This window comes from Salmo trutta, chromosome 36 (assembly GCF_901001165.1).
Source record: "Salmo trutta chromosome 36, fSalTru1.1, whole genome shotgun sequence".
NCBI lineage: Eukaryota > Metazoa > Chordata > Actinopteri > Salmoniformes > Salmonidae > Salmo > Salmo trutta.
The window spans coordinates 15087992-15100491 of NC_042992.1; the positions used below are offsets into that span (position 1 = coordinate 15087992).

At 46.2% G+C, this 12500-nt stretch overlaps 1 protein-coding gene across 1 annotated transcript in view; it reads right to left on the bottom strand.

Moving 5' to 3' along the window:
* Positions 1 to 12500, bottom strand: part of LOC115175420 (cytoplasmic dynein 1 intermediate chain 1) — a 114198-nt gene that overhangs the window by 63571 nt on the left and 38127 nt on the right. The window contains exon 9 of the mRNA XM_029734650.1: positions 11189 to 11242. Coding sequence (XP_029590510.1) covers positions 11189 to 11242 — 54 coding nt within the window. The remainder of the gene's footprint in view (positions 1 to 11188; positions 11243 to 12500) is intronic.

The following is a 12500-nucleotide window of genomic DNA, read 5'->3' on the forward strand; positions in this document are numbered from 1 at the left end:
CCCCAACATGATTATTAGTAACATGACCAAGCCCACTCCCCCAACATGATTATTAGTAACATGACCAAGCCCACTCCCCCCAACATGATTATTAGTAACATGACCAAACCCACTTCCCTCCCAACATGATTATTAGTAACATGACCAAACCCACTCCCCTCCCAACATGATTATTAGTAACATGACCAAGCCCACTCCCCCCCAACATGATTATTAGTAACATGACCAAGCCCACTCTCCCCAACATGATTATTAGTAACATGACCAAGCCCACTCCCCTCCCAACATGATTATTAGTAACATGACCAAGCCCACTCCCCCCAACATGATTATTAGTAACATGACCAAGCCCACTCCCCCCCAACATGATTATTAGTAACATGACCAAACCCACTTCCCTCCCAACATGATTATTAGTAACATGACCAAAGCCCACTCCCCTCCCAACATGATTATTAGTAACATGACCAAGCCCACTCCCCCCCAACATGATTATTAGTAACATGACCAAGCCCACTCTCCCCAACATGATTATTAGTAACATGACCAAGCCCACTCCCCCCAACATGATGATTAGTAACATGACCAAGCCCACTCCCCCCAACATGATTATTAGTAACATGACCAAACCCACTCCCCTCCCAACACGATTATTAGTAACATGACCAAGCCCACTCCCCCCCAACATGATTATTAGTAACATGACCAAACCCACTCTCCCCAACATGATTATTAGTAACATGACCAAGCCCACTCCCCCCAACCATGATTATTAGTAACATGACCAAACCCACTCCCCCCAACATGATTATTAGTAACATGACCAAGCCCACTCCCCCCCACATGATTATTAGTAACATGAACCAAAGCCCACTCTCCCCCCAACATGATTATTAGTAACATGACCAAGCCCACTCTCCCCAACATGATTATTAGTAACATGACCAAGCCCACTCCCCCCCAACATGATTATTAGTAACATGACCAAGCCCACCCCCCCCCAACATGATTATTAGTAACATGACCAAGCCCACTCTCCCCAACATGATTATTAGTAACATGACCAAACCCACTCCCCCCAACATGATTATTAGTAACATGACCAAACCCACTCTCCCCAACATGATTATTAGTAACATGACCAAACCCACTCTCCCAACATGATTATTAGTAACATGACCAAACCCACTCCCCCCCCAACATGATTATTAGTAACATGACCAAGCCCACTCCCCTCCCAACATGATTATTAGTAACATGACCAAGCCCACTCCCCTCCCAACATGATTATTAGTAACATGACCAAGCCCACTCCCCTCCCAACATGATTATTAGTAACATGACCAAGCCCACTCCCCCCCAACATGATTATTAGTAACATGACCAAGCCCACTCCCCTCCCAATATGATTATTAGTAACATGACCAAGCCCACTCCCCCCCCAACATGATTATTAGTAACATGACCAAGCCCACTCTCCCCAACATGATTATTAGTAACATGACCAAGCCCACTCTCCCCAACATGATGATTAGTAACATGACCAAGCCCACTCTCCCCAACACACAGGCCTCTTCAGAGAGGAAGCTAACACACAGGCCTCATCAGAGAGGAAGTTAACACACAGGCCTCTTCAGAGAGGAAGCTAACACACAGGCCTCATCAGAGAGGAAGTTAACACACAGGCCTCATCAGAGACGAAGTTAACACACAGGCCTCATCAGAGAGGAAGTTAACACACAGGCCTCATCAGAGAGGACGTTAACACACAGGCCTCATCAGAGAGGACGTTAACACACAGGCCTCATCAGAGAGGAAGTTAACACACAGGCCTCATCAGAGAGGACGTTAACACACAGGCCTCATCAGAAAGTAAGTTAACACACAGGCCTCATCAGAAAGTAAGTTAACACACAGGCCTCATCAGAGACGAAGTTAACACACAGGCCTCATCAGAAAGTAAGTTAACATACAGAAGGTGCCTCTCTGAGTGGCGTGCATGCTCTTGACTCTGTCCTAACCTCTGACCTTGAGATCCAACAACCCCACCCTAAACTCAACCCCGCAATTACCCCGACTCCCCCCCCAGTGAAGGGGGCAAAAGAGGGGCTTACATCCACAAGCACCTGCCAGTCTTCCTGCGGCCTGCTCGATCCCTCCATTCACCCCCTCTGCCCACCGCCCTTCCCCTCCCTCCCTCCTTCCTCCAGACATGTGTTGGTAACCCCTCCCCCCATCCCATCACCCTGGAAACAGATGGTGAGAATGAGGCCCCAAACGCCCACTTGACACCCTACCAGACACCTGTGGCTGCGAACGCGCAAACACACACACTCTCTGCACCCTCACACACACCCGAATCCTCAGTGGGCTCGTTGTCATGTTGACCCCTGGGTCGGAGGTTAACTGGGTAGGGGTCGCAGTGACAATGGGCGCCCAGTTCACAGGAGGAAGTGATTCCATCCCGCCAGACGTGTCACGTCTCACACTCTCAACTCAACACCAGCGCCGTTTGTTTTCAGGGGTGAGTGAGTGTCTGTGTGTGTGTGTGTGTGTGTGTATGACACAGTTTGAGTATGCCCTGAGGCCTCCTAAAATTACTGGCTCAAGAGCCTTGTTGATATGAGAATATAGGCCTTCTGTCTATTATCACCATGCCCTTTCAGCTGCTCTGAACCTTCACAACTGGTTTTGTTTAGATCTAATAAATATATGATAAATGTGATTGCAAACACCAAAGTCTAGATATGATAAATGTGATAAATGTGATTACCAAGACCAAAGTCTAGATATGATAAATGTGATTACAAAGACCAAAGTCTAGATATGATAAATGTGATTCAAACACCAAAGTCTAGATATGATAAATGTGATTACAAAGACCAAAGACTAGATATATGATAAATGTGATATATGTGATTCAAAGACCAAAGTCTAGATTTGATGAACGTGATTACCAAGACCAAAGACTAGATTTGATGAACGTGATTACCAAGATCAAAGATATGATACATGTGATTACCTGGGGAATAATGGAAAATTCAAGAGAAGTTTATTATCTTTATCATCATCATCTTCGAGACAAAGCCGTATATGGCTTATAAACTCTGTGGAGTTAGCATGTACTAGATGTACGGATTGGACTGATAGTTCAACTCTAACCTGAAGTCACCATGCTTCCGTCCAAAGGCCCAATAGTCCGTTCAACTCTAACCTGAAGTCACCATGCTTCCTTCCAAAGGCCCAATAGTCCGTTCAACTCTAACCTGAAGTCACCATGCTTCCTTCCAAAGGCCCAATAGTCCGTTCAACTCTAACCTGAAGTCACCATGCTTCCTTCCAAAGGCCCAATAGTCCGTTCAACTCTAACCTGAAGTCACCATGCTTCCTTCGAAAGGCCCAATAGTCCATTCAACTCTAACCTGAAGTCACCATGCTTCTTTTCATAGGCCCAATAGTCCATCCTCCACCATATCCTCTCTACAGAGTGTGTCTCAAATGGTACACTATTCCTTATAGTGTACTACTTCTGACCAGGATATAGGGAATAGGATGCTATTTGAGACGCAGCCACAGTGTGTCAAACGGTGGGTGTAGCTGGTGCATGGAAGTCAGGCGTAGGAGAGCAGAGATGAGTGGACAAAGCACTTTACTTAGGAACTCATTTGAACAGAACACAACCGCGTCACAAAAACAAATGCCCAAAGAACAAGTGAGGCAGCACAAAGTACAAAAACCAAGTACAAAGTACCGGCTGCCACAAAGCACGGGTATAAAACAAAACCCGGCGCAAACCAGCCAGAAGCGTGCCAACCTTGACAATAAACAATACACCACACAGACATGGAGGAAACAGAGGGCTAAATACACATAGTAATTATGAGAAGATGTACCAGGTGTGCAGGAAAACAAGACAAAACAAATGGAAAATTAAAGGTGGAGCGGCGATGGCTAGAAGACCGGCGACGACGACCGCCGAAAGCCGCCCGAACAAGGAGAAGGACCGACTTCAGCGGAAGTCATGACACAGTGATTGGCTCCCAAGAGAAAATACTTCAGTGTGAGAATGAAGGATGAGGATGGACCACTGATGTAATGGTCGGTCCAACAGCGTGGTTTCCAGCTGAATGGAAGTGTTGCTCTGAGTCAGACAGCATCTAACCAGCAGGGACCAGAGCGGAGAGGCCAGGGAGACAGGCCTAGACAGGCAGCCAGCCAGGCAATCAGTCAGCCAGCCAAGCAGTCAGTCAGCCAAGCCAACCAGTCAGTCAGCCAGCCAAGCAGTCAGTCAGCCAAGCCAACGAGTCAGTCCGCCACTGTATCACAGAGGACAGCCAGGACAGACCGCCACCAACCGACCAACTCACAGGCGGCTCCTCTCTCTCTCTCAATCTCTCTCTCTCTTCCTCTCTCTCCCTGTCATCCATTTCCCCCCTGAGTTTGGTGGAGAGGGGGATGCTTCTCTTTGGTGTCCCACCACCACAGCACCCTCAATGAGAGGGAGGGAGACAGGACTGGGGGTTGTCCCTTTGGGGTTAGGATGAAGAATGGAGAGGAACAGAGAGAGGGACAGAGAGCGAGATAGCGAGAGAGACAGAGAGCGAGAGAGACAGAGACTGCGTGGCCAACATCGCTGGGGTCTGCTGTGAGGAGAGGAAAGGGAGTCGCTCCCAACCTAAACCCATGCGCAACCTGACCTTAGATGACCAGGACCGTGGTCAGAATGTGTGGTGATGGGAGTACCGTGCAGAGCTGTGCGTCCATAACGTTGAGCGGTCCGACTGACAACAGTTGACCACAGAGACTGGAGCAAGCTTCAGTGATTCATAGCCATGTGACATGAGGCTTTGGGTTGGTTACTTAACGACTGAATACATCATCCCATATGAAGGTACGGTACTGGAGATACTATGGTCAAAGGTCAAGGAAGAAGCAACCAAATATAACTACATTTCAATGTAGATTCTCCAAAGCCTTCAAAGATTGTCTCTCCCGCTCTCTCTCTCTCTCTCTCTCTCCCGCTCTCTCTCTTTCTCCCGCTCTCTCTCTCTCTCTCTCTCTCTCTCTCCAGCTTCTCTCTCTCTTCTTATCTCTCCCTCTCTCTCTTCTCTCTATCTTCTCTCGCTCTCTCTCTCTTCGTCTCTCTCACATCTCTCCGCTCTCTCTCTCTCTCTACGCTCTCTCTCTTCTCTCTCCGCGCTTCCATCCTCTCTCTCTCTCGCTCTCTCCCTCCTCTCTCTTCTCTCTCCTCCCGCTCCTCTCTCTCTCTCTCTCTCTCTCTCTCTCTCTCTCTCTCTCCCGCTCTCTCTCTCTCTCTCTCTCTCTCTCCCGCTCTCTCTCTCTCTCTCCCGCTCTCTCTCTCTCTTCTCCGCTCTCTCTCTCTCTCTCTCCTCCCGCTCTCTCTCTCTCTCTCTCTCTCTCTCTCTCTCTCTCTCCCGCCTCTCTCTCTCTCCTCTCTCCTCTCTCTCTCTCTCTCTCTCTCCCTCTCTCTCTCTCTCTCTCTCTCTCCCTCTCTCTCTCTCAAACCAGTCATGGAATGTTTTCCTGTTCCACCTGGTGCTTAATACTGCTCTGCACCTCGGGAACACACATTAACCAGGATCCACCAAGCCACTGGTACCTGGGTGGTGAGGAAACTCGGATTCCTTCCTCACGCTGGCCCAGTCAATTCAGCCCAGCCCAGCGGCACATAGACAAACAGGAATCTCCATAGACGCCTATAAGCGGTTAGAACACTCAGCTCAACTCTGACAGAGAAGGGGTCCTACTGAGTCTTAAGACATAGACACGCCACTCTCTCCCCCCCCAGCCGTGGAGTATTTACTATTTAGATTAGCATGCGCGCTACAGGCTAATTACCAGCTTAATCATATGCTGGGGAGTGAAAAGGCCTGAGCCAGCCGGTCAGAAGCATTGTTTGTCATTATTTGGATACCTCTACACTGAATTATCTCAGATGAACTGAAATTGGCCAATCCATTATGAAGGCAGAGAAAATAAACAGTAATTCAATGGCACTATAAGGATCTTAGGAGCGGGACTCTCTGTGGAGAGGTTAGTGTGTTACACTGTGATTGGCTGGACGGTTAAGATTTAGCCACCACATGTGGAGAGCATTACTATAAAGATACTAAGGAAAGTCAGAGACAGCTACCACAGTAGTTAGATACCACCCATGTCGTGCTGTAGTGAGAGATACAGCTACCACAGTAGTTAGATGCCACCCATGGTGTGCTGTAGTGAGAGATACAGCTACCACAGTAGTTAGATACCACCCATGTCGTGCTGTAGTGAGAGATACAGCTACCACAGTAGTTAGATACCACCCATGTCGTGCTGTAGTGAGAGATACAGCGACCACAGTAGTTAGATACAGCCCGTGTCGTGCTGTAGTGAGAGATACAGCTACCACAGTAGCTAGATACGGCCCATGTCGTGCTGTAGAGAGAGATACAGCTACCACAGTAGTTAGATACAGCCCATGTTGTGCTGTAGTGAGAGATACAGCTACCACAGTAGTTAGATACCACCCATGTTGTGCTGTAGTGAGTGATACAGCTAACACAGTAGTTAGATACAGCCCATGTTGTGCTGTAGTGAGAGATACAGCTACCACAGTAGTTAGATACAGCCCATGTTGTGCTGTAGTGAGAGATACAGCTACCACAGTAGTTAGATACCACCCATGGTGTGCTGTAGTGAGAGATACAGCTACCACAGTAGTTAGATACCACCCATGTCGTGCTGTAGTGAGAGATACAGCTACCACAGTAGTTAGATACGGCCCATGTTGTGCTGTAGTGAGAGATACAGCTACCACAGTAGTTAGATACAGCCCATGTCGTGCTGTAGTGAGAGATACAGCTACCACAGTAGTTAGATTTCACCCATGTCGTGCTGTAGTGAGAGATACAGCTACCACAGTAGTTAGATACCACCCATGTTGTGCTGTAGTGAGAGATACAGCTACCACAGTAGTTAGATACAGCCCATGTTGTGCTGTAGTGAGAGATACAGCTACCACAGTAGTTAGATACAGCCCATGTTGTGCTGTAGTGAGAGATACAGCTACCACAGTAGTTAGATACCACCCATGGTGTGCTGTAGTGAGAGATACAGCTACCACAGTAGTTAGATACGGCCCATGTTGTGCTGTAGTGAGAGATACAGCTACCACAGTAGTTAGATACGGCCCATGTCGTGCTGTAGTGAGAGATACAGCTACCACAGTAGTTAGATACCACCCATGTTGTGCTGTAGGGAGAGATACAGCTACCACAGTAGTTAGATACCACCCATGTCGTGCTGTAGTGAGAGATACAGCTACCACAGTAGTTAGATACAGCCCATGTTGTGCTGTAGTGAGAGATACAGCTACCACAGTAGTTAGATACGGCCCATGTTGTGCTGTAGTGAGAGATACAGCTACCACAGTAGTTAGATACGGCCCATGTCGTGCTGTAGTGAGAGATACAGCTACCACAGTAGTTAGATACCACCCATGTTGTGCTGTAGTGAGAGATACAGCTACCACAGTAGTTAGATACAGCCCATGTTGTGCTGTAGTGAGAGATACAGCTACCACAGTAGTTAGATACGGCCCATGTTGTGCTGTAGTGAGAGATACAGCTACCACAGTAGTTAGATACAGCCCATGTTGTGCTGTAGGGAGAGATACAGCTACCACAGTAGTTAGATACAGCCCATGTTGTGCTGTAGTGAGAGATACAGCTACCACAGTAGTTAGATACGGCCCATGTTGTGCTGTAGTGAGAGATACAGCTACCACAGTAGTTAGATACGGCCCATGTTGTGCTGTAGGGAGAGATACAGCTACCACAGTAGTTAGATACAGCCCATGTCGTGCTGGAGTGAGAGATACAGCTACCACAGTGCATAACCATACCACTGGGTGTCACAGCATTAGATGTTTTAGGATTCGTCCCAAATGGCACCCTATTCCCTGTGGAGTACACTACTTTTGATCAGGACCCATAAGGCTCAAGTCAAAAGTAGTGCACTACATAGGGAATAGGGTGCCATTTGGGAAAGCCTAAGAATATATTCCAACTGGTAACTATAAGAGATCAAAGATCCCCTTTTATTCTGAATCCCCAGTAAGTGTTGGCATGATGTTGAAATGTGCTAGCTCACGCTCATCACTGGGGAGATGAAGGCTGGGGTGGGTTGGCCTGCCTGCCTGTCTGTGTGACTTGGAGAGGCTCCAGTGCTGTGTTAGAGAGTTAGGTTGTTAGAGGCCGTGCCAGCGCCTGTACTGCCACTGACAGAGGAGTGTTGACACCTAGCGCATCCTGTGACACACAGAGACATAAGGGCACACACACGCAACAGACCTGGGTTCAAATACTATTTCAAATATCTCAATTACTTTCATATATTTTATTTGAAAAGACAAGCAGTTTAATACACTCCCATGCATTTAACCCAGGTATTTGAAAAAAACTCTCAAATACTCAAATAAGAGTACATGTTTTGAAAATACTCAAATACATAGAAAAAGTATCTGAAACACCAGATACTGAAACACACATGTATTTGCACCCAGGTCTGATTCTCACACACACACACACACACACACACACACACACACACACACACACACACACACACACACACACACACACACACATAACGTAACACACAAACACACACATAAAATAACACACACACACACATAAAATAACACACACACACAAACACACACATAAAGTAGCACACACATAAAGTAACACACACACACATAAAGTAACAAACACACACATAAAGTAACACACACACACATATAAAGTAACACACACACACATAGAGAAACACACATAGGTAACACACACACACATAGAGAAACACACATAGGTAACACACACACACATAAAGTAACACAAACACATAAAGTAACACACACACACACACACATAAAGTAACACACACACACATAGAGAAACACACATAGGTAACACACACACATGAAGTAACACACACACACACACATAAAGTAACACACATACACACACATAAAGTAACACACACACACATAGAGAAACACACATAGGTAACACACACACACATGAAGTAACACACACAGGACAGGCGTTAGACAGCAGTAGGATGACACCAGGCTCTTTCATCCACTGGTTTATTGGGCCAAGCTGCTGGGGCCCTAGAGATTATTACACTATCATACTGAGTCACACACACACACACACACGCAGACGCACACACACACACACACAGACGCACACACACACACGCACACACACGGACACACACACACACATAAACACACACACACATACACGCACACACATGCACACACACACACACCACACACACACACACACACACACACACACACACACACACACACACACACACACACACACACACACACACACACGTCATCTCTGACAAGAGAGGACTTTTGCAAAAAGTTGGGAATGACATGTAAGAGAGTGGGGGAGGAAGGGAGGAGAGTAGGATAGGAGGAGAGGAGAGGAGGAGGAGAGGAGAAGAGGAGGAAAGGAGGAGAGGAGGAGGTAAGAGGCACTTTCAAGGGGCAAGAGTTGCAGCATCCCACGCACTGGGAATAACCCTTTAAATGAGAGCGAACACACACACACACACACACACACACACACACACACACACACACACACACACACACACACACACACACACACACACACACAGTAAAGAGGGGGGTTCTCCTCAGAAGTTGGGTGTTGAGCAGCCTGTAGACCACAACACAGACTGCACTGATGAGTAGGAGGAGGTGACGAGCACTTGAAAGACTCCTCTAATGTGGCCCTGGCACGACACCCCTTGTTCTGTCCTGTTCTGCTCTGTTCTGTTATTTTCATGTTCTGCTCTGCTCTGTTTTGCTCTGTTCTGCTCTGTTATTTTCCTGTTCTGTTCTGTTCTGTTTTGCTCTGTTCTGACTGAGACAGACGCCTGCCTGATATCACACTATCCTCATACTGCCTGATATCACACTATCCTCATACTGCCTGATATCACACTATCCTCATACTGCCTGATATCACACTATCCTCATACTGCCTGATATCACACTATCCTCATACTGCCTGATATCACACTATCCTCATACTGCCTGATATCACACTATCCTCAAACTGCCTGATATCACACTATCCTCATACTGCCTGATATCACACTATCCTCAAACTGCCTGATATCACACTGTCCTCATACTGCCTGATATCACACTATCCTCATACTGCCTGATATCACACTATCCTCATACTGCCTGATATCACACTATCCTCATACTGCCTGATAACACACTATCCTCATACTGCCTGATAACACACTGTCCTCATACTGCCTGATATCACACTATCCTCATACTGCCTGATATCACACTATCCTCAAACTGCCTGATATTGGTCTTCCCTGTGGCTCAGTTGGTAGAGCATGGTGTGTGCAATGCCAAGGTTGTGGGTTCGATTCCCACGGGGGGCCAGTACAAAAAAAATAAATGCATGAAATGAAATGTATGCACTCACTACTGTAAATCACTCTGGATAAGAGTGTCTGCTAAATGACTAAAATGTAAAAAAATGATATCACACTGTCCTCATACTGCCTGATATCCCACTATCCTCATACTGCCTGATATCACACTATCCTCATACTGCCTGATCTCATACTGCCTGATATCACACTATCCTCAAACTGCCTGATATCACACTATCCTCATACTGCCTGATATCACACTATCCTCAAACTGCCTGATATCACACTATCCTCATACTGCCTGATATCACACTATCCTCAAACTGCCTGATATCACACTGTCCTCATACTGCCTGATATCACACTATCCTCAAACTGCCTGATATCACACTGTCCTCATACTGCCTGATATCACACTGTCCTCATACTGCCTGATATCACACTGTCCTCATACTGCCTGATATCACACTGTCCTCATACTGCCTGATATCACACTATCCTCATACTGCCTGATATTAAATGGCACCCTAATCCCTATCTGCTCTACTTTTGACCACAGCCCATAGCACTATATAGAGAATAGGGTGCCATTTGGGACGCAGCTCTGACATTACATCACATTCAACTGTCAAATATTACAAATGATCTCACCTGGGGCCTGTTACAGTAGGGGAACTACAACACCCAATTCTACAACACCCAATTTCACAACAACCAATGTGAACTCCGTGGGTGGAGTAAACGAGCTCTGAAGAGAGATAGAGAGCGTCAGTTATCAACAATACCTTTTTTACCTGTTAGTGGACACAATAGGCCTACCATTTCCAGTAAATTCTGAAATGTATATTTTTGCTTTTGCTCTGTTTAGTACTCCTACAAACTCCTACAATGTAATCCTACACATGACACAGGAATCTCACAACATGTTTGAGTGTGTGTGTGTGTCTGTGTGGTCTTGTTCTTCTGTCCCCAAAAGTCCCCACAAGGATAGTAAAACAAGGACATTTCTCCCATTTCCCACATCCCCATGAGGAGACAAGGGAGTGAAGGCTATTTCAATCTTAGGGGTTAGAATTAGGGTTAACTTTAGGGATTAGGGAAAATAGGATTTTTAATTGAAATTAATTTTCGGTCCCCACGAGGATAGAAGAACATAAGGTGTGTGTGTGTGTGTGTGTGTGTGTGTGTGCGTGTGTTTGTGTGTGTATACACTCTGAGGAGCACCATCATCATACATAAAAGGCAAGCTGTGAAGTAAACTATACACTACCTGCTCTTTCTGTAAATCCTTCCTTATCACACAATGGGTGGGTGGTTAACTTGTTAAAAATCACTGTTCTACTGCTCTGTGGCATCTACCTCTGTGAAAGACCATTCCTCTGACTGTGTAATGGAAAAACACTCAGGGATTCTGTTGTCCAGCCTCCATGGGTTGCATTTGTCATCATTATGACACCCAGTTCCCTATATAGTGCACTACTTTTGACCAGAGCCCTTTGGGCCGTGGTCAAAAGTAGTGCACTATTGCAACCCATGGAAGCCGGACAACAGAAGTAGTGGACTATGTAGGGAATAGGCTGCCATTTGGGACATACTCATGGACCGATCGATCGCCTGTCCCGTTTATACCAATCTGCAAAGGAGCGGTGCTATGTGTGAGTCTGTGGCTGGCTCTGCTGAGGAAACCTGCCTTCTCCCGTGAGATGTAACTCTCTATCTGGGGTCTGGAAATATTCAGTGAGAAGGAGATAAAGCGAGCAAAGATCCACTTTGACCACAGATAACATTCTCGGCCCAGCTGGTAACGTTTCAGGAAATTCTTGCCAGAATTTCTCTTGTCAGATTGGACAGAGCTTCTAAACAAAGTGAAGAGACATGCTGTTTGAATGCTGTCAAAGTCTTTCAATAATTATTATTCATCATGTTTACAATATCGTAATCATTTTCAATAGTGATGTAAATAAATAAAACATTTAAAATTACAGACGTTGATTTTAATTAATACA